This window comes from Pristiophorus japonicus, chromosome 21, assembly GCF_044704955.1.
Source record: "Pristiophorus japonicus isolate sPriJap1 chromosome 21, sPriJap1.hap1, whole genome shotgun sequence".
Classification (NCBI taxonomy): Eukaryota; Metazoa; Chordata; class Chondrichthyes; family Pristiophoridae; genus Pristiophorus; species Pristiophorus japonicus.
The window spans coordinates 44701872-44725106 of NC_091997.1; the positions used below are offsets into that span (position 1 = coordinate 44701872).

The 23235-nt window shown below is 40.6% G+C and overlaps 1 protein-coding gene across 2 annotated transcripts in view; it reads right to left on the reverse strand.

The window, feature by feature from the left end:
- Nucleotides 1-5902: 5902 nt before the first annotated feature.
- LOC139233980 (26S proteasome non-ATPase regulatory subunit 11) overlaps nt 5903-23235 on the reverse strand; it is a 102223-nt gene continuing 84890 nt past the window's right edge. Inside the window, exons 11-15 of one of the 2 annotated variants that reach the window (XM_070864722.1) lie at nt 15961-15996; nt 13787-13838; nt 12733-12759; nt 12017-12159; nt 5903-6408 (exon numbers count right to left, since the gene is read on the reverse strand). In XM_070864722.1, coding sequence (XP_070720823.1) covers nt 12017-12159; nt 12733-12759; nt 13787-13838; nt 15961-15996 — 258 coding nt within the window. In that variant the 3' untranslated portion in view covers nt 5903-6408. The remainder of the gene's footprint in view (nt 6409-12016; nt 12160-12732; nt 12760-13786; nt 13839-15960; nt 15997-23235) is intronic. The other variant, XM_070864723.1, reaches the window with a different exon arrangement.

Consider the following 23235-nt stretch of genomic DNA (forward strand, 5'->3'; position numbering starts at 1 on the left):
CTCCAGTCCGGTCAACCATCTTTCTATCCATACTGCTACATTTCCTCTAGTACCATATGCCTGAATGTGTTTTAATAAGTCTCCTTAGAATATCTTATTGAACTCTTTCTGAAAATTCATGTTCATCACATCACCTTTCATCATCATCATAGGCAGTCCCTCAGAATACTTGCTTCTATTCTAAAAATGAGTCCTTAGGTGGTTGAACATTCCTATACGAGAACCACAGTCCCCGTCACAGGTGGGACAGGTTTGCCGCACCTGCTCTTTCCGCTGCCTGCGTTTGATTTCTGCATGCTCTCGGCAATGAAACTCGAGATGCTCAGTACCTTCCCGGATGCACTTCCTCCACTTAGGGCAGTCTTTGGCCAGAGACTCCTAGGTGTCAGTGGGGATGTTGCACTTTATCAGGGAGGCTTTGAGGGTGTTCTTATGTTTCCTCTGCCCACCTTTGGCTCATTTGCCGTGAAGGAGTTCCGAGTTGAGCGCTTGCTTTGGGAGTCTCATGTCTGGCAGGTGAACAATGTGGCCAATCTATTCAGTCACTTCTTCAAAAACCTTTTATTCAAATTGTCAAACACAACTTGCCTTTAACAAATTATGCTGGCTTGCCCGATTATCCCATACATTTCCAAATGCTCACTAATTTCAGATTCTAAGAGTTTTGTTAAACTAATGTTAGACTAATTGGTCAACCATTAAAATGTTTATACTAAATCTCAATTCTCTTGAATAGAAATTGCAATTTCTCTGAGGAGATACAGTATACATTTCTACTGTAAATATAGTAATTTATTCAATTGTTTAGTGCTAAATAAATTTGCTCAATAGTCAAAATAAATTCTGATGTGATGCTCTACCACTTTTTGTACATGGGAGAATGATCTGTTGTGGGCATAATTTAACTATCAGAAAGGTTTTTAATCTATGTGCGATCCTGTGTGTGTAACTGAAAGCTTATCTAGATAGCAGAGTTGCAACTCACCTATGAGAATCTAAAATATGGAATTTGAAAAATCTGTTGTAAGATAGAAAAGACCAACAATAACAGTGCTTTAGAAATGCAAGTTGTTTAATGCTACAGAGTTTCAACGTGTATTAGTCCCAACTCCATTGCTAGAAATCTCCTCAGGTTCTCTAGACTTATGTGTTTTCCTGCTGAACGTCCAAGAAATTCCCAGTGCCTGACACCTAACCAGTGAAGTCACTAAAGACTAGGGCCAGTCTTAACAAAGCAACAATGAGGAAGTGGAATGGTGGTTCTGAGCATTCGCACATCTAGGGTTCATCTACACTGCAATTATAGTGTATCTGCAGCCTGAATCCAGAGTCAGGACTAACCTGACACCAGGGTGAAGTGGAGTGAGACTCTGAAGGAGGAAGTCTCACTCCACTTCAACTTCAGTCTATAAAATCTGATTTACATTATACAAGTTTGAAAAAGATGCAAAGCCAAAAACACCACATTAACGCTGAAGTTATGTGAATGCATTTAAAACTCTTCGGTTTAACCAAACTCGGGGCCCTAAGTTCTGCCCACGTACCATCGAAAGGACTGCTAAGATCCTGACGGTACTTTGGGCGGAAGTTTGGGAGAAAAATGGGAGAAAAAAAACGCCCGCCGGAAAAAATGGGCCTTACACGCCGATTCTGGGTGGCAAATGCGATCCTCGGCAAAGTAACGCCGGGAGGGGGGGGGGGGGAAATGGGGAAAAAAAAATATTTTCAACAAATGAAAAAAAATATTACAAGTCCTTCAGAGGACCCTATCCAACAAAATCGCTGCAAAAGAAATGAAGAAAACGAGTGCACTTAACTTGCTGGTCTTCATACTTACCGTTTAGGTAAGACCTGCTTCCACACAGTGGCCTTTTCTGCTGCTGGAGCAGAGGACCGCCTGGACCAATCTCAGGAGGGAACGGGCGGGAGGACGTTTGTCAGCATTGCATGTCAGCGGACCCTCCCCAGCGGTCTTCTCTCCCCGCAAGTGTGAGGGCCCCACCAAACTCGCTTGGAGGGGAGAGCGCCCAAAAAACGGAGACCGCTGAGAAAACTCGGCAGCAAATCCACCTTAATCTTACCATCTTCTATGGACTTCGTTTATTTAGCTTCCTGGCTTAAGTAAAGTCATTCATTACAATGGGGAAGAATTCACCTGGTCATGGTGTGCTGTATAATCATCTTAACATTTCTTTTTGAATGCATTTACGATGTTGCTACACAGAGCGATCAGAACAGTCTTTCCTCCCACGGCATTATTGGAAGATCAGCTGAGTTTTCCAGTGTCCTGGTCAATATTGACCCCTCAACCAACGACACTAAAAAAACAAATTATCTGGTCATTATCTCGTTCCTGTTTGTAGGACCTTGCTGTGTGCAAATTGGCTGTATTGCAAATTCAAAACCCTTCAAAAGTGCTTCGTTGGCTGTAGAGCACTTTGGGATGTCTCAAAGATGTGAAAGACGCTATATAAATGCAAATTTTGTGTTTCTTTCTGTAGCTTGCAGAGCAATATAGTAGTCAATATTCAAGTGTGTAAAAGAGAAAGTTTACATTTTCTGCCCACCCAAATTATGGGGAAGTGGAAGAAAAAAACAAAGATTTAAGGACAGAATGTGAGGTAGAAAGTTAACACTTTCAGTTCATAAATGCTAAAGAAACAAGAACTTACCATGATTGCAACAAACAATTGGTAAGGGAAGAGCAAGACGTAGAGAAGTTGCTCTGGAGCTTGGGGAACATTACACAGCCTTGCTTAGGTGTGACACCACAGGTCCTGTCAAGTAAGTTCTCTCTTCAATTGGAACTTGTTTGAAGACACAGAAATTCTCGAAGTTATGACATATCCATGAAATCCAAGATGGCATCACTGTTTAGCCCAATGGATCCCCTGTTGTGATGCTAGGCACGGTGCCCATTAAAGAAGTCTGCTGAATTAACATTTTGTTTAAGGAGTATCAGGGAAAACAGAAATCTCCCATTTTCCCCTTTTCCACAGGGACAGTCATTGGAGCCGTCTCGCACTTTGCGTGAAACCAGTGGCTCTGTGGCATTGATCAGCTCAGGAATCAAAGTCCCTGGGCTAACTGCATGGCTCTACCCCACTTTGCAATAGCAGGAAGAATGAATATTCAATTAGGTTGCATCTGCCAACTGAATCCAAAGGGTATAGTCCTTATGCACCCAACACAATGGCCTCACACATCCCAAAGCATGCTCTCCAGTCATACAGCAAATGATGTGGCAAATGCCCCCTATTCACATGCTGGGCTGACGTCATCCGACGCCAACACTTGAGCAGTGTTGCTTTTGACGAGGGTAAATCATGTGACAGCAGAAGACAAGGACCTATGGACTTCATGAACATTTTAAAGCCAGACATTGGAAATAACTGGGACCTAGGGTTAAGGGCTCACAAAAGCTGGACTGCCCGTTAAAAGCCTCCTTCAAAATGATACCAGTTCATAATCACTGAGCCTTTAAACTGTGCATGAGAACTTGAGGAAAAAAATTAAGTATTTCACTTCACCTCATCTCTCCCACCCCAAAAAAGCTTGTAGATTAAAAAACATTTTTTAAACTGCGTAGTGAAAATAAAATGAACGGTGTACAATATTGTTTAGTGTGATCGATATCAGGCAAACCACCTGCTGGCCAAGACAAGGAAAACAATGTCGACTGCGACCAAGTGGAGGAAGGTCATCGGCCACCTGGAGAGATTTACAGAGGCACAGTGACCTCCTCTGGAGGATAGCAGTTCCGATTTGTACATGAAAATGAATAAAAGACAGATCTTACAGAAGATCTGTTTGGTTGAATGTACATGCTGGGATGCTAGCATTTCTAGCTAAAGAATACCACTTTCACGAGGTAATGAGTAAAACCTCCAATATGAACTAACACTGTTACAAGCTGTAAAACATTCATATAATTTAATTTAAAACTCTTAAAATGCACTAGATCAAAGATTTTTTTTGGGGTCGGGTTTAAATTGTAGAAATATGCCAACATTCTCAATATCTTCCAATATTCCATGTGGACAATGACATGAACAGGTACAGGTGATGGAGGAGCTCCATGCACCGTATCTGTACATTTTAAGCAGGATCAATCAAATGTAGCGACATGAAAACTACCTCAATTAGGCTCAAAACCCTCCCCAAAAATAAAAATTAGACACACCTGCATAGGGCATGTACTGTCCCAAACTACATTTAGTTACTGTGATCATCACAGCTACACATTAAAGCAGTTTTAGCAACAAAAAAAGTCCTCCTAACAGTCTTGATTTGTTAAATAACAGGACGTATGTTAATCTATTGGATAGGGATTTTGTGTGTCAAAATACTCAAGTACAAAATTAACCGGGTACAACAGCAACTTGCCTCTTAAATTCAATTTCTCTTTTTGGGCTTGAGAGGATTGCCAAGATTTTACGTTTCATCTCTGCTAACATTCTCATTTGATATAATTCCCATTTTTTTATATGCCTGCCTTTCATGTAGGGTTTAAATCTGGCAGTGAGCTAACATTCCCTCCTTGAGGAGCTGAACATTTCCTGTTTGAGGCATCAATGTTTAATGCAGTTGTTTCTAACTCGATATCCTGCTATTCCACCGCAATTGAGCTGAGCTGCCCACAGCCATATCATGTGTTGCAAGTGAAAGTAGAGTAGACTCGACAATGCCATCCTTAGATATGGGACGGAAGCTAACGGTTTCCTTCATATTCCCTCATGCACAAATCTGTCTAAGGAAGGTCTAAAGAATTAGAATCATTACGAGTTATTGCTGATTTTGCTGACTGAGGTTCATTTGTGAAAGTCTGAAGTAGTGGTCAATCAAGAATGCTCTGAAAAGATCGATCATGTCACCGGTTAAAGACAGCTACTGTGAATTAAATCAGTTCATCTTTTTGCATCTAAAAGCATCAGAATCACTTATCTCGCATTGCAGAGGCGAAGCACACTCACTGCTCTATTATAATAAAACTAGCCATAGCCAAAAAATAACTTGGGCTTGATGAAGTGTCAGTGCAACCTTCAGCCATCTGGTGTAACTAGTCGGAAACAATGTTGCTTTTGCTTCTGCTGCTGACAGCAGAACCAATACTTTGTAATTTTAACATAATTTCATTGCATTCCACATTTACACTGCAGATAGAACACGATGTTCAGAATCAATCCAGCAGCTATTAATTCGTTAATGAAATCATGGAAATCAATTTCCGGAAATCTTTTGCAACTGAATACATTTTATGCCACCAAAAATAATTAGGAATGCAAAGTCCAGTTGTAAAGGAAAAACGTGGCGGTTCGAATCCAGCGAGTTGTGAAAGGGACCAGTGACTAGGCCACTACATCGACAAGCAACCCTTATACTTCAGTGACCTTGAAAACTAGGTTTGGAACTGTATCATCAGCCCTTTAAAAACTTGCAGACCACTCTACTTTTCGAAAGTATTCCCTCTCCCAGTTTACTTTTTTAAACTGCTGGTGGAGTTTGCTTAAAAAGACCACTAGCAGCTTTTTAGGCAAATCTCCTTCAACAAGATGCTGATTTAATATGTGCAATTTAGTCTTGCCAAATGACTTCTTACACATCGATGTTCAGTGTAGAATATACAGTACCAATATTGATATTTCAAAAAATTACCAAGAGACTTTCTTCCTCTTCCCACCCGCCCCCCACAAAGAGACGCAAAAAGACGGCAGAAAGTATGTACACTACTGACGACTCATCAATAACATTTTATTTAAAATATTCAAACATCTGTGGGAAAGCCGAGATAAGGTTCTTAGGTACCTATGAATTCCAAGAGTCAATCTACACAGTTTTCGCAAGTTTTTTTTCTCAAAACTAATTTAGAAACCTAAAAAGGAAAAAAAAGCACACATCACACTTTGAAAAAAAATGTTTTCTTCTTTATTTATGAACTCATCTGAACATCAGATATACCTGATAATTGTTGGTTAGCGAGAACCGTTTGTACATTTGATATTGATGGCAAGAACCAAAACAGCGACGGCATGTGTAGGAAACTGTTGGAAAACAAGTCAGGTCAAAAGCAGTGTGATGTCAGCCAGGTCCATAGAGACAGCATGGGTCAACGGTCAACCAAAAACCTCTGCATATAACAAAGCGAGAGTTTGGTTAAACCCTCGAGAGAATGAAGAGCAGGACAAAATATGACAAAGGATTAAAAAAAATGTCATACCATCCCCTGATAACCTGCTGGGTAAAGGCTACATCAAACCGGAACAAACCTGTTCTGAACAGAATGAGTTTGACGAGGGATTTAAAAACTTTCAGACTGAAAGTAGGACACACTGAAAAAATCCTAGCATTTCTCCAAGCTCCGCTCTCTTCTGTCACACACTCCAACTCTCTGGAATAAAGTCGCTCTCTCTGTAGGAGGAAAACAAACAGCTAAATATACATCGATAGAGCTGAGCAAGAGCTAGTCTGACAACAAAACTGAAATGATTATTTTATAGTAAAGAAAAATTCTATTGAGCACATAGCTCAGCTTGCAAAGGGAAAAAAGAGATAAATCTTAATTACCACTGAAAATTGGTCAGAGACAATGTTATCATTGAATGATATGGCACAGAGGAGGCCATTTGGCCCAGTGTGCCTGTGGCTGTTATAGTGGCCAATGTGTGAATATGGACACTATATTTTGTACCCGATTGTCCCTTTAGAACCTCAGGAAGGATATGCTTGCCTTGGAAGGGTTACAGCACAATTTCACCAGACGAATATCTGGGATTAAAGAGTTGAATTATGAGAATCGGTTACATAAACTTGGCTTGAATTCCCTCGAGTTTAGAAGATTGGGAGGTGATATTATCAGTGTTTAAAATGATAAAGGGATTCAATAGGGTAGATACAGAGAAACTATTTCTGCTGGCGGGGAATCCGGAATTGTTGGGCAAGGGCATCAAGGGATATAGAACTCTACTGATAACGGAAATTCTTGAAGTTTGGGATGAAAATGCTGCCACTGGTTGCTCTATGGTGCATAGAACCTTTAGCTTGACCTACAAACCAAATTGGAAAGACTCAGCACCAATGTTCCGAACTACTAAAGGCAAAAGCTCTCCTCGAAAACACACCAACTCCACGGTCATTACTCCTCAGCTCAAAGTACAGTAACTAATTCTCACACTCATGTTCTTTTATTGACACAATAACCGGATAATGATTTTTTTGGCACCACTTTATCAATCCTTTTTGGTTTTCGTTACCACACGTGAACAGACTTTCCAATTAATAGGGCTAAAAACAGAAGATCTACACAAGTTCTTTTTTTAAAAAAAAACTTGATTCAAAATGTAATGAAAAATACAAAGCCATCATTGTAAGGGCCCAATTTCAAAAATAAAATTGTATTTTGAAATAATTTGAACAAAATAATTTGTTCCAAAAACAAAAGAGAATTGAATTGAACCATTACATATTTCTGCCATGGCTTAAATGTAGCATTTTGGCAAAGGAAAAGATTGTTAGACAAAGTGAACACTCCCCCAGGAGAGCAATACATTATTCATTAAAAATCTGTGATAACAGTGTCTCATACATTTTTCAAACCTAAAAGTTTGTAGGCACAAATGTACAGAAACAGTATTCACACATCTAAGAGTGGAATCACACCCCAGTAGTCTTTGCCTAATGCTAAACTGGAAGAGTAAACACAGACTCAGGGCACCATTCAACTCCAGCAAAGTGGAGTGTGACTCAGGAGGTAGTCTTACACCGCGTAACATCGCATGGAGTGTCCATGCTACTGAGGTGACAAGTTACAAGATTAACAGAAGTCATCTGGGGTGATGATGGTCTGCGCCCTGTACATTTAATGAGAAAAATCCAAAGAAATAACTTGCCTTTGCTGGTGGATAACTTAGTCTGTCTGAACCGAACACATTTATTACACAATGAGCAATTCAGGCAATGGTCAAAGATGCAATAGAAAAACATCTACAAACTGAAAATGTAACAAAGAGCAGTCAGTCAGCACGGATTCTAAAAGACAAGGTCATGCTTGATCAACCTTATTGAATTCATTGAAGAAGTAACAGAAAGAGTAGATAAGGATAATGCAGTAGACGTAATATATTTGGTTTTCTAAAAGGCCTTCGATAAGGTACCGCATAGTAGACTCATGACTAAGGTCAGAACCTTTGGAGTCAGGGGACAAGTAGCAGAATGGATAGCTAGCTGTCTACAAAACAGAAACCAGAAAGTAGGGGTTGAAGGTAGTTATTCAGACTGACAAAAGAGGGGAAGTGGTGGTCCACAAGGATTGGCGCTGGGACCACTGTTGTTCACCATTTACATAAACGATTTGAATATGGGAATAGGAAGCACAATTTCAAAATTTGCAGATGACACCAAATTTTGGGGGTGGGGATGGGCGGTGTAGTTAATACAGCGAAGCAGCACTGTGACAAAATACAGGAAGACATTAATAAACTTGCAGAAGTTTCTCAATTTAATCCAAGTTAGTATGTGTAGCATTGCCTTCATCTCCTGCCAAGATCGTGGGGGATACCCCCACCTGCCTGAGCAGTAAATTAAGCGCTGTTCTAAAAATCGAGCTAATTGTTTTCAAGGCTCTGCTGAGTGCTAACGTGATTTATGTACTGCAAGGTAGTTCAGACGACCGATGGAGTGCTACGCAAGACACTGCATCAAATCAGCCTATGGAAATCCCTGCCTCTATATATAAACTTTGTGTAGAAATTGAGCTCAAGTGTTGGGTCATGGAACTATAGAACACAAACTGGTCAAAGTAATGGTTCCTATATTCCCGTTATATGTGTGAGAGAGAGAGAGAGAGAGAGAGAGCGAGCGCGAGCGCACGCTACAAATTAATTACATAGGATATACGACACAGAAACAGGCCATTTGGCCGAACCAGTCCATGCCGACGTTTATGCTCCACTTGAGCCTCCTTCCATCTTTCCTCATCTAAATCTATCAGCATAACCTTCGATTCCCTTCTCCCTCATATACCTGTCTAGCCTTTTTTCTACGATACAATAGCACATAATTCTGAAGACGTGGCAGAGTAATTGGTTTCTAGGCAATTAAACTTAACTACTTGCAAAATGAGATTTTGTTCAGCAAAAAAAAAAGCACTTCTTCAGAGACTTCTAAGCAAAGAGATTGGCATTAAACCACAGACTGACGGTTATAGGAAAGAGACCATTTTAAAGAGTGAAAGGTTCACAAGTTGTTTTGACCGAATAGAGGTCATTCAGGAAACCTACAAAAGACGGGCGTCTACTTTTTATAGGCTGGGATTGAGTAAATAGGAGGCAGGCTGGAACTGAGCAAGCAGATGGAAGAGGGAGAGCAGGCAGGATGTGGTGTTGGGCGATGAGTGATGTATAGAGCACTAGCAAGCAAACTGCTTTAGAGCATCTCCTCTTTAATGGCAGTGAGAAACCAAGGTGAAGTTGGTGGGGAACTGTCATGTCAGGTTCCTATGTTTGGAATTTGATTGGTCCGTTAGCCATGTGACTGGTCCACACTAACCACATTTCAATCAGAAACACTGGAAGCAATCTACAATCATAACATTTAAGACTATATAAGAACATGAGGAGGAAGAGAAGGAAACACTCATTCCTAAACAGCAATTAGGCTCTGTTCTACTTGAGAATGGGAAAACACATGGGAGGTTCTGAATATTTATTCCCTGCCAGCGACATTTCATCAGACTAAACCTGCCACCTTTTTAAAAAAAAAAAGTGGGCTAATTTTTTCTCCGTTAATTTAAAAAATGCTGTATAACTTGAATTAGTTATTTTAACAAGCTGTACATTCATAGTAGGCTCCATGCCAATCATACTTTCATGGAAGCTTTTAAATTAGTTTAGTTTAAATATATATTGCCTTTAATCTGTAAATCAGCTGTACTCAGTCCCATGATGAGAATTAGGCATGTTTTTAATGTTATACAACAAAGGTAGGCAATGCAGGCTTTTAATTAACCGGCCAGCTGAGCAAAAGGAGGCCCCAATATTGCATAAAGGGATGGTTATATCAAAATATAATGGAGTTTCTCTACAATTCCTGATGTGTCTAGAAATATCGACATTGTATTCGCAAGATAAATAATTTAACCCAAAAAATTAGCAGTACAAGCAGAAAAGTGGTCTTTGTACAGAAGTTGTTCAGTACTCAATAAAGGGTTGTGTCAGTGAAAGCACAGAATTATATTTAAAATCTTTTAAGATGAACATTAATTTGAAAGGTGTGCACGTGGGCATCATTAACAGGCTTGGATGGTGATGCTGGTCGACTACCTTCCAGACACGTACTTTGTGGGCTCGCACACAAAGAAAGGAAAACTTAGAGAAGGTGCCTTCATCCTTGGAATTGCAGCCTATATCTGTAAGCACCTTTATGGGGAGGGAAGAAATTAATGTAACCGATCAATTAATTTAAAAGAAAGCAGTTAATCAGAATTTTAACTTCAACTGTAGTCTGGATGAGCTTGGTGCAATACATTTAGTCGTTCAGATCCTGTTCTTAGATGGACATCACTGTTCTCATATCCAGTATGAAAATGGCCTCACGGTCTTTAGGTATTGGGCGGATAACTGACAGTATGCATCTCAATGTCAAAGCAGAAACCCAATTACTATAGTATTTCTGCGACTAATTGGACAGGAGTCTTGTTTAAAATGATATAAAAGACTACATTTTAATATCTTTTAATGAATCTTGTAGCTTTGTCAGCATTGGAGCCTCCTCAATTTAACTGCTGCTTGCCGGAAACAAATAGTCCGTGTGTACCTGAAGTACCCATTATTTGTCTCATGCTGAAACCATTGCGAAGGCTTGACGAGCCACCCGTCTCAATAAATCATTTAACGGATGCTAATTCCAATTCCACATACATGACAAACACTTTATACCAGTCGATCATCCGTGTCATTGCACACATGGAGTGAAGAGCAAATGTAGTCTTCAAATGAAGCAGGGCTAGAGGGCCGGCTTTAATTTGACAAGGGCACACAGACATAATTAAGACCCTATTTTAAGGTCATACATTCTGTCCCCATTAACTATAAATAATATAAAAGTAAAAAGTAAAGCAGCAAAATGTTCAACAAGTTAGGAAGCAAAGACGTAGAGTTGGTTGAAGTTAGATTTTCTCTGCAGTATAGGTCAAGGTGCTGCGAGACACCAAACTGAGGCACGGCAGTGCCACCACTGGCAGGAACATGCAATTACAGCATGACAAATTTACATACGCAGTTTCCAATGTAAATACAAACACAGGAATTTATAATGGAAATGCAGGCTTGTAAAAGATTGTTAACACGGGAAGTCAACAGGGTGGATAATTGGACAGGGTGCAGAGATGTAATTCATTCTGCAGTGCCTCCACTGGCTGGTGGGTATAATTATAATTTGACAAGTTTTCATTATAAATGCAGACACAGGAATTTAAAATGGAAAAAGTAGACGGAAAATGCATGCAGTTATGTATTATGGATAAATATTGATTAGTTGGCTGAGAGAAGGAGACTAAGCTAATCGTTTGGGATTGCTAGCCCAACTTTTTGTTGCGGTGGGAGGGGGAAAGAGAGCTAATCCCATTCTGCATGAAAGTTGCTTTGCTCTGCAGGTGGAAACTTTAGGAAAATTGGTCAAATAGAACGATCCCTTTGCATTCTACTTTGGTTATTAAATATAATTGTGAAAGATAACCAATTAATCTTTTGGCCCAGTTTGGTCTTCAAGGTAAAAATGGGATACAACGGGTTTGCGTACCTCGGTCCCTTATTGGATTTCTGCCTTGCCGAGCAGCTGTACAAAGTAGCGGAAAAATTCCATGATGTCCAATTTGATGGAACAAAAACGTATTTTGCACATGAATAATGCCTTGCCTCGCGAGTAAGGAAGGCCATGGATATCTTCTGGTGACTACACGTAGGTCATCAACTACACCTGAAAAAAGAGAGAGATTCTGTCCCTCGCATTATTTTACACCCACCTATGTTAGTTTTTTTGCCTTGTTGTAGAGCGAGTCCACTACTTTACTCATATTCTGGATTGTTTCAAGCGCAGTTTCATATGTTTTGTCTACTGGAGGCTCATCAAACACAATCAGGACCCCTTCACCTTGGTCTAGAATACCTGAAGTAAATACAGGGAAAAAACACGAATGAATCCTGGAGTATAACTGGCTGGAAATAATTTTTCAAATTTCTCCTGCCAGATTACTAGTTTTTAAAAATAAATCTAAGGAAGCATCAATCTAATACCTGGAGAGCTATATAATATACAATATCCAGTGTGAAATTATACAACTGAGCATACCGAATTTATTGGTTGCACAATATTGACGGGATTGGTTATTCCAATACCAACAAATCTTCCAGGAACTATTTAGTTAAAACTAGTAACTACAAGTTAGACAGTTATTTTTTAGCGCTAAAATATCCTAATCTGCCACGGGTTAAGGTGATAAAAGTTAAAAATAATGATTGCGTTTAACATATCATTTTTATCTGTGTATACAAAACTCTTCAATTTCTGCATGGTATTTCTTACACTGCAGCCAAAACCAGAATTGTGTCATACCAAGGAAATGCAGTATGGAACTGCATACTGGAGAAAACATGCCACACGCAGCTAATATTTCAGTTCCATCTGGAACAGGTAAAACGTTATTTGGGACAAAAGATTTGATCAAAGTTAAAATCATACCTGTCTTCGGAGATGATTTATTGAGAACTAAAAAAAAAAGACAAAGGCTACTCTTGGCAAAAATGTTAGCCCTCAAAGAAAGATATTGCACAGTCAAGATATCAAATTATAACTGCAACTGTGATTAGGCTAGGTGGTTATATCGGTTACATGAAAAAGGTTTTTGGTTATTGACTAGTTTATCATATAGGGCTGGAAATTTGGTTCTTAAGGCTCTAGTGTCAGGTGGTCGCTAAATTTAGCGCCGGAAAATGGGTCAAGACAGCAGCCAAAAAATTCAGTGGTTGCGCCCTGACAGTGGAGTGAAGCGCAAAGGGAAGCGTTCCACACCTCTCTTAGGGTGCTAGGCCGGGTGAACAACTGAATATCCCGTGCTAAACAGCCAGCTTCGTTGCGCCCTAAGAGAGGCCTCCCTGCAAAAAAAAGAATCGTAACAAAAAACACAAAAAACATTCCCGATACATTACTCACCCCAAATAAAGCTAAATCGCAAAAAAAATATCACACTTACCTCATGCAGTCATTCCTTCCCTTAGCACCCTGGGACAACTCTGCACGGCAGCTTTCCCTGGCGCGGTTACTACAGGGCGCTACGGGTGCAGCGCAAACCAAATGTTGCATCCGTGTGTGAGGCGGACTGGTTGGGCTGGGCGCTCTTTATCTTTCCGCTATTGTTCATAGGTTTATATGTAACCTTCAGGGCTGCTGACCGAGGGCCGTGCGGCTCTTTGTCGGCCGGCGCGGACATGATGGGCCAAAATGGCCTCCTTCTGCACTGTAAATTTCTATGTTTCTATACCAGGGGCGTTGCACACCGGTGCTACGCTCCCAGGCGATACTCCTCAGCGCTGCCGGTAACACCACATTGAATTTGCCAAGTGGCACAAATGCCGGCGCTCGCGGCTGCAAATCCTTTAACACCCCTGTTCCGACCCTCACGTGGGGCGCTATCCAACCGAATTTCTCACCCATAAATGGGCTGTCAGAGATGGGCATGATTTTAACTTTATTGTAGTTCCACCTGTGTTCAATGTAGAAACTGTTCAACACTTACCATGAAACTTCTTGTCCAAGATCATCTGAGAGAGTTTTCTTTCCACATCACCCTGTAATAACAGTCGTGTTAGCTCCAAGTTTGATTTTACACTTGCCCAGCTGAAGATGGGTTACTTTGGTTGCATTATTTAGGGTAACATTCCCTGGATTTTCTCCCATCTTGGCTGGAGCAGAGCTCATGGCATTTCAAATTTAGTCAAATAACATTCCCGAGATCCAGTAGAAGATACAGATTGGGAAGTTTGGCAGGTTTCAAGATAACCAAACAATTGACTTGATGCACTGTCAAACTCTCTTGGCATTTCAGTTGCATGTGGGACAATAGTTATTTTCAACCATCAGTCCAGAGAATGGATATAGACTTTAAATTATTCAAAACAAACCATTATTGATAGATCTCAAGTGCATTATCAAACAAACTATAAACCTGCTCAATTTCATGAACTGGCACAAATATAGTGGTGCACAGTGCTTTTTAACTCTACCCTCAAAGAAATATCCTAAAAGGCCTGGATAGAAATGTAAGACTCTCTACAACTTTGCCATGCGTGTTTGTTTAAAGCAGAACTACTTGGGATATAGACCCATGAGGTCAGTGACTACTACATATTATCAAGCTAACCATCTGTACTCCGATGAACTGCCAACTACAGTGAAATTAATTTGGTGTGCTGAAAAATGTCTTGCCATTCATTCTTAACTCAGAGCACCTTCATTACTCTAGTGGGAGCACTGAGCAAGAGATGCTGGGAGGCAAAGGCATATTTCAACCGCTTGGTTTTGAAACATAGTGAAGTGTGATTTTGAGGCCAGCTGCTACATAGCAAGATTAAAAATAAATCTGCTTTTTAAAAAAAAATTAAATTTCACGTTTTTTCTGTAGAAAAAAAATCAAAAACCAAGACCTTCAGTCCTAGAGCAAGAGATAACCCCCGATTTATTTTTTTAAAAGTTGTGCTCACCAAGGTGAAGGATGCCAGTTAAGGGTTGAAACTTTTCTAGTTTTACTGTATCTATTCAGTAAACATTCAGAGAACAGATTAAAATAGGGAGTCAAAGATATTGCAAATAATTCTCTTGATTCATTACTTTGGATTCTAGCTTTGTTACAGAATGTGCAGATTCAACTATTTGGAAAAACAACAGTTTATAGAAAGTGGCGAGCTAATCCAATCCAAAATTGTTGTGGAAGGTAATTAGTTACAGTCTCTGCACTACAGAGAACTGCATTTTTTTAATCCTCAATTTTCTCTTCTCTTGATGGTGTTGACCCTTTGCTGAGATGCAGTTCCAGAGTTCATTATTCTGAAGTATTGGCAGGCGACTCGGTCATAGGGAGGTGTCGCAGCTCAGCTTAAGCTTATCCTTACCCAATGAGCAATTTCAGTGGGGGGGCCCTGGATAGAAATAAAGAGCTGGAATGCCGCTCAAATTTCCCCTCCTCAACCCCAGGACAGTGAAGCCAACTGTCGTACTCTGGCTGAGATCAACTGACTAAGCAACAGAAGGATCACATGGGATCTTCCTGGTCTGAAATGCTCAGCTACTCGTTTACTAAATGTAGTCAGCCACCAGGGAGCTCAAGGAGAATGCTTTAATTTTGCTTCATGCAGTCTTAGAAACAACTCAATTAGATTACTTAAGATACTGTTATGAAAGAGTGTCAAACAGATTTGCAAGAGAGACTTTCATTTTTGTAGCATCTTTTCACATCTCAAATGTCTCGAAGCACTTCAGATATAATGAATTACTTTGAAATGAAGGGATGTACATATGGCAACCATTTTACTTACAGCAAAACACCCACAAACAGCAATAACATCAACCAACAGTTAATCTACTTTCAGTGTGTGGGCCGAGGGAGGAATTTTGGCAAGACACCAGAGAACTCTGCACTTCTCTGAATAATACAATGGGACTTTCTTGATGCTCATCTGAATCACCAGATCAAAAAGAGCAAGTTTTAGTTGAACATCTCCCTTAGCAGTGCATTGAAGTTTCAGCCTAGATTACGTGCTCCAATTTTGGATTGAGGCTTGAGCCCTCAATCTGCTGCCTTTGAGGTGAATGCTACCAAGTAAGGCAAACTGGCTTAAAAAAAAATTAGATTCAGATCAGCATCAACAAAATGCAGAGTTTGTATTTCACTTCTAAATGTAGATGATCACTTACCTTGGATAGTTTTATAATGCTTGCTATGTGTTCTATCTGTAAGATTAAGAACATTTTATTTTATTAACTACAGGCTGCCATTTAAATACAAGACTAGGAAAGAATCATTTGTCATAATGGCATGCAAGGATCTTCACAACACAATCAAGCAGCAACACAAGCTGTAACTTTTTACTGAATGTTCAAAGAGTTTGCCAAATAATTTGTGCTATTTTAATACTCAAAAAGCGGAAGTAACAAGATTTGCAAAATGATAAAATTCTAATATTTTCAGTAAAACAAGCCTTTGTTATACAAGAGTAGCTATTCTGAAATTAATGATGACTTTATGTGGCAATAAATTCAGTCATTGCACTTTGTTCTATGGGTGTGAACAATTTATATACTGGATAGGAAATCTTGCACTTTTATTCATGTATATGGAGAAAATTGACTTCACAACAGTCAAAGCTAAAGCAATCAACCTGCACGAGCGGGGACCTTTACAGAAGAATGTATGCACGTAAAAAACAGGCCCACTTTTAGTGGTATTTTCTATATTTTGTATACAATTGCTGGATTCAAAGGCTTTAGTAACGCAAGAAACCTGGGAAGATGTGCCTCAGTTGAGTTTCGGTCACCAATATAATGCTCAGTGCGTGGGAGCGGTTTGCGTTCGTCCACTCTAGAAATTTTTGCTCAGCAATGATGTGGCAAAGTGAATTTGCTATTCCATCTTGGAACTGATGCGGCGTGCGTGCAAAGTGGGGGGGGGTGACTGTAAGCTTGTTATTCAACCGGAGATTATTGAGGCATAATATATACTCTGTTCAGCAGGGCAATTAATTGTCATAGAAGGATTGGAGATTTCTACAGTTTATGGACTGCTCTATTCATGTGGCAAATGAGATGCAGTGCATCTCAAATCAAGAATTGCGCTTCACAAACTCTCCAATTCCAAAGAGAGCCAAAGTAACACATAGGATCACACAATCCATCAATACAAGTGGTTTGACTCTTTGTTCATTAACAAATTCAAATCCTAAGCAGGAGGTAATTAGCTTTACTTTCCATGTCTTTCTAAGTCCACACAACCTGGATGTGTGGGTTTTCTGTCAGTAAGTAAGACCATGGAAGTCTATATTCTAGCAGAATTTGAAAATATACATTCTACTGGGTTCCTGCTGCTGTCATAGCATCAGTTGATAAAGCTTTTCCATTTTGCAAGGTAAGCCTTGAAAAATTGAGGGCTTGCAACTGCTTAAGCTAGTCTTCCTTATAAGCCAGGTTCTGCAGAAGAGCCTGTGTGGGTCGTTGTATCATTTTGGGTCTCCATTAATAGACCTTCTCTGAATGGGTTCAGATAAAATTTGTTGGTATGAAATCCTCATGCTGCTTGGACTGTAAGGAATGTTCATACATTACCGTTCAAATGGATGTAAAGGATCACATCACAGTATTTGAAGATCAGCAGCAGTAACCTGGTCAACATTCCACCCTCAACTAACACCCCAGCAAAAAAATAAAAATAACTGACCAGTTATTTCATTTGCTCGCAGGATCTGGCTGTGTGAAGATGGATTAGAAACATAGAAAATAGGTGCAGGAGTAGGCTATTTCCATACTCCTTAATCCCTTTAACCGTAAGGGCCATATCTAATTCCCTTTTGAATATATCCAATGAACTGGTATCAACAACTCTCTGTCGTAGGGAATTCCACAGGTTAACAACTCTGAGTGAAAAAGTTTCTCCTCATCTCAGCCCTAAACGGCCTACCCCTTATCCCAAGACTGTGTCCCCTGGTTCTGGACTTCCCCATCATCGGGAACATTCTTCCCGCATCTAACCTGTCCAGTCCCATCAGAATCTTATAAGTTTCTATGAGATCCCCTCACATCCTTCTAAACTCCAGTGTATAAAGGCCAAGTTGATCCAGTCTCTCCTCGTATGTCAGTCCCACCATCCCGGGAATCAGTCAGGTGAACCTTCGCTGCACTCCTTCAATAGCTAGAACGTCCTACCTCTGATTCGGAGACCAAAACTGAACACAATATTCCAGGTGAGGCCTCACCAAGGCCCTGTACAACTGCAGTAAGACCTCCCTGCTCTTATACTCAAATCCTCTAGCTATGAAGGTCAACATACCATTTGCCTTCTTCACCGCCTGCTGTACCTGTATGCCAACGTTCAATGACTGATGAACCATGACACCCTGGTCTCGTTGCACCTCCCCCTTTCCTAATCTGCCACCATTCAGATAATATTCTGCCTTTGTGTTTTTGTCCCCAAAGTGGATAACCTCACATTTATCCACATTATATTGCATCTGCCATGCATTTGCCCACTTACCTAACCTGTCCAAGTCACCCTGCAGCCTTTTAGAGTCCTCCTCAGAGCTCACACCGCCACCCAGTTTAGTGTCATCTGCAAACTTGGAGATATTACACTCAATTCCTTCATCTAAATCATTAATATATATTGTAAAGAACTGGGGTCCCAGCACTGTATCCTGCTGCACTCCACTAGTCACTGCCTGCCATTCTGAAAAGGACCCGTTTATCCCGACTCGCTGCTTCCCGTCTGCCAACCAGTTCTCTATCCACGTCAGTACATTACCCCCAATACCATGTGCTTTGATTTTGCACACCAATCTCGTGTGGAACCTTGTCAAAAGCCTTTTGAAAGTCCAAATACACCACATCCACTGGTTCTCCCTTGTCCACTCTACTAGTTACATCCTCAAAAAATTCCAGAAGATTTGTCAAGCATGATTTCCCTTTCATAAATCCATGCTGACTTGGTCCTGTCACTGCTTTCCAAATGCGCTGCTATTTCATCTTTAATAATTGATTCCAACATATTTCCAACTATTGACGTCAGGCTAACCGGTCTATAATTTTCCGTTTTCTCTCTCCCGCCTTTTTAAAAAAGTGGTGTTACATTAGCTACCCTCCAGTTCATAGGAACTGATCCAGAGTCGAGACTGTTGGAAAATGATCACCAATGCATCCACTATTTCTATGGCCACTTCCTTTAGTACTCTAGGATGCATACTATCAGGCCCCGGAGATTTATCGGCCTTCAATCCCATCAATTTCCCTAACACAATTTCCCGCTTTATGAGGATATCCTTCAGTTCCTCCTTCTCACCAGACTCTCGGACCCCTAGTGTTTCTGAAAGGTTATTTGTCTTCCTTTGTGAAAACAGAACCAAAGTATTTGTTTAACTGGTCCGCCATTTCTTTGTTCCCCATTATAAATTCACCTGAATCTGACTGCAAGGGACCTACGTTTGTTTTCACTAATCTTTTTCTCTTCACATATCTATGGAAGATTTGCAGTCAGTTTTTATGTTCCCAGCAAGCTTCCTCTCATACTCTATTTCCCCCTTTCTAATTAAACCCTTTGTCCTCCTCTGCTGTATTACAAAATTTTCCCATTCCTCAGGATTGCTGCTTTTTCTGGCCAATTTATATGCTTCTTCCTTGGATTTAACACTATGCTTAATTTCCCTCGTTAGCCATGGTTGAACCACCTTCCCCATTTTATTCTTACTCCAGACAGGGATGTACAATTGTTGAAGTTCATCCACGTGATCTTTAATCGTTTGCCATTGCCTATCCACCGTCAACTCTTTAAGTATCGCTCGCCAGTCTATTGTAGCCAATTCACGTCTCATACCATCGAAGTTACCTTTCCCCAAGTTCAGGAACCTAGTTTCTGAATTAACTGTGTCACTCTCCATCTTAATAAAGAATTCTACCATATTGTGGTCACTCTTCCCCAAGGGGCCTCGCACAACAAGATTGCTAATTAGTCCTTTCTCATTGCACATCACCCAGTCTAGGATGGCCAGCTCTCTAGTTGGTTCCTCGACATATTGATATAGAAAACCATCCCTAATACACTCAGGAAATCCTCCTCCACCGCATTGCTACCAGTTTGGTCAGCCCAGTCAATATGTAGATTAAAGTTGTCCATAATAACTGCTGTACCTTTATTGCACGCATCCCTAATTTCTTGTTTGATGCTGTCCCCAACCTCACTACTACTGTTTGGTGGTCTGTACACAACTCCCACTAGCGTTTTCTGCCCTTTGGTATTCCGTAGCTCCACCATACAGATTCCACATCATCCAAGCTAAAGATCTTGCTTACTATTGAATTAATTTCCTCTTTAACCAGCAACGCCACCCCACCTCCTTTTCCTTTCTGTCTATCATTCCTAAATGTTGCCAAATGATTGCCAAATTTGCCTACATAATGACAGCAACCCCACTTCAAAAATAAATCAATGGTTGTGAAGCATTTTGGGACACTTTGAAGTGATAGTTTTACATAATTTGAAGTTCTTCCTTTCACTGAGGCTTCCTCCAAGTGAATATTGCGATCGATCTTTGGAATGAAGGATCAGAAGTAAGACAGAAAGACCTTTTGTTTCAGGGATCAAGTAACTAAGTGTTGTTGGCTGTCTTGGCTATTGCAACTTCTTGCCATAACCCCAACTGGAGATGACTTGTACCATCTTATTGTAGAATCAATGCATCATCCCCAAGTGCACCTTCTGGTGCTCAGAGCTCCAGCAAGGTGTTGAGGTCTATGTGATTTTGATACCAATTCCAGATCTGCATGACACCAAGGCAGAAATGCAGAACCAATGCATTCATACACAGTACCCCATGACAATACAGAAGCAGATCAATTTATTGAGAATGCTCTTTTAACAGGACCACGCAGGGTGCTTGCTACTCCAGCCTGTTTACATGCAAGAGATGTATGGGGTGGGTTCATATTCTTTTGAGATGTAGGCTCCAACCTGTAAGGGATGTGTTGATTGCCTGCTCACCTGCTGCAACTCATGTGGAATATTTTGCTTTTGGGACGACCACCTTGGGACATCACCTATCTCTTCGTTAAACTCTTCCTTAGATTAATAGTGCTTACTGACGGCCACCAGGAACATTTAATTGCACCCACCTCCTGAATAATTTTGGTATTATAAAATATTGTTGCTCAAAAGGAACTCCCTTGCTTTCCTCTTCTGAAGACACTTGCTGTGGTATGGCTGGTGCAAGCTCATGTGGAGCATCAACGCCGGCATAGATCAGCATAGACCAATTTCTGTGCTGTAAACTCGATGCAAGGCTCTATGGGCATGGGCCATCCTCCGATACCTTGCCCAAGTGGTCATTCTTCATCTGGGAGCCCAGACAGTGAGTACCAGCAGACTATTTGACTACTGGGCATCAACGCAGTACCCAATCCTGTTCTTTCTCAGTGTCTACACATCCAGCAAGGATCACGAAAAAGACTCCAGCCTGATTTCCCCTTTCTTAACTCAGGAGTATAGAGGGCAACTGTAGCACCCCTACCACTGCCCTGGCTGAGGTCAGCAAACTCAGCAAAGGATCTGCATGGCTCAACTAATCATCTTGATACTGGGGCGGCTCTCACTGAACAGATTAGTTCAAATCAAGAGTTTTAATGCAAGGGTATGACAAGTTATGCTCATGGCTATAGTGACAGATTAATAGGCTCCATAAATGCTTACCATAGAGAATTTAAACCAGCCTGATTACAAAAAAAACATTGATAGATTCCATTAAGCTATATTGTGCACATTTGAGAATATGAAGGCCACATCTACATCTTCAGTACAACCATAAATCTGCAATATTCAGGCATTTTATCACAACTATAATTTACTTGCATACTATCGAATGAAATTTGAATACAAAAGCAACTTCTCTCTTCAATCAGCAGCAAATAAATTTGAAGAGATTTCCCATTTTTCTTCTGCTTTGCGCTGAGTTATGCCAAATCACTGGTTACAGACTGGTGTATGTAGCCTTTTGGGACAAGACAGCACAAGGTTCCCCTGATGGCTGAGAGAGAGTTTAACCAGTACCCAAACCATTTGGGCACTAAGGAGCTGTCAGCATTGGCAGTGTTGGCAAGATACTAACCGGTGCTTGGTACTGAAGACTCGTGGCTGGAACACACCCGACGACAACCGCCAGTCTTTTCTCAGGTGCGTTCATTTTTCTTGTGCTTTTACACTGTAATTTATCCCACTTCATGCAGAATAAGTAGAGTGCTTATTTCTTACGGTGCAAGTTTTGCTTGGGGGCAGGCCGTGTAATTACTGATGGTGTGCTTAGCAATGGGTATTTTATGTTGTTCTCACACCTTTCATTACTGAGAATGGGCTGCTTCAATGCTATAAACTCTTCGGTTGAGGCAACCTTAATCAATTCAAAATGGATTAAAAATGTGAATACAAAGGACTCCTAACTATTCAATTTTTCAGCGTGCCTGACTAACAATTTTTAATTGGAAATGTGCTGATTGACCAAAGAGAAGGTTGCACTACCCCTTTCTTATAGCAGATCCAAATAATGACGTGAACAGCACTAGGAGCACCAAACTCAGTACAGGAGCAGGGCAAAATTGAACTAGCACACAAACATGTTGCCTGTCTTTATATAGTATAGCGAGTTGGCACCAGTACAAATAATGGCATTTTTTGCGTGCTAAGCATGTATTCCCAGGACCCAATCAGAAGATTGCTAAAGTGTACAGAAAACGTGGAATGGAAAAAGAGAACCAAGAGGCTCTACTATGGGGGTTTAACACAAAAGTAACAGCTTCATGATCCAAAGTTGTTTAGTAAGATGTGGGCAAACAGCATTTAGGGAGTTGAGTTTGCAGGCGGCGTTAGCTGATGTATACATAATAGCATGATAGAAAACAAAAGGCAATATTTTCATATAATGGTAACTTGTAGCAAGCAGGTGCTGTAGCAAAAATTAAATAACTGGTAGAAATGGTATGAGGGGACATCTTTAAAAGGATGCTATCTTCAATATACACATGCACACCACACACAATTTTAATAGTGAAAAAGGTTTCAGAAACAGTCCACTGCAAATAATCCATCAATATTCAGTCTACAGGTGAGCAATATTGAAGAACCCAATATTTTTGTAATATGCCGCAAATATTAAAATTAATTTCAGGACGGGTTCCAGTTCGACCTGCTGTATAAGCAAATACTTTAAGAACATAAGAATTAGGAACAGGAGTAGGCCATCTAGCCCCTCGAGCCTGCTCTGCCATTCAATAAGATCATGGCTGATCTGGCCGTGGACTCAGCTCCACTTACCCGCCCTCTCCCCGTAACCCTTAATTCCCTTATTGCTTAAAAATCTATCTATCTGTGACTTGAATACATTCAATGAGCTAGCCACAACTGCTTCCTTGGGAAGAGAATTCCACAGAGTCACAACCCTCTGG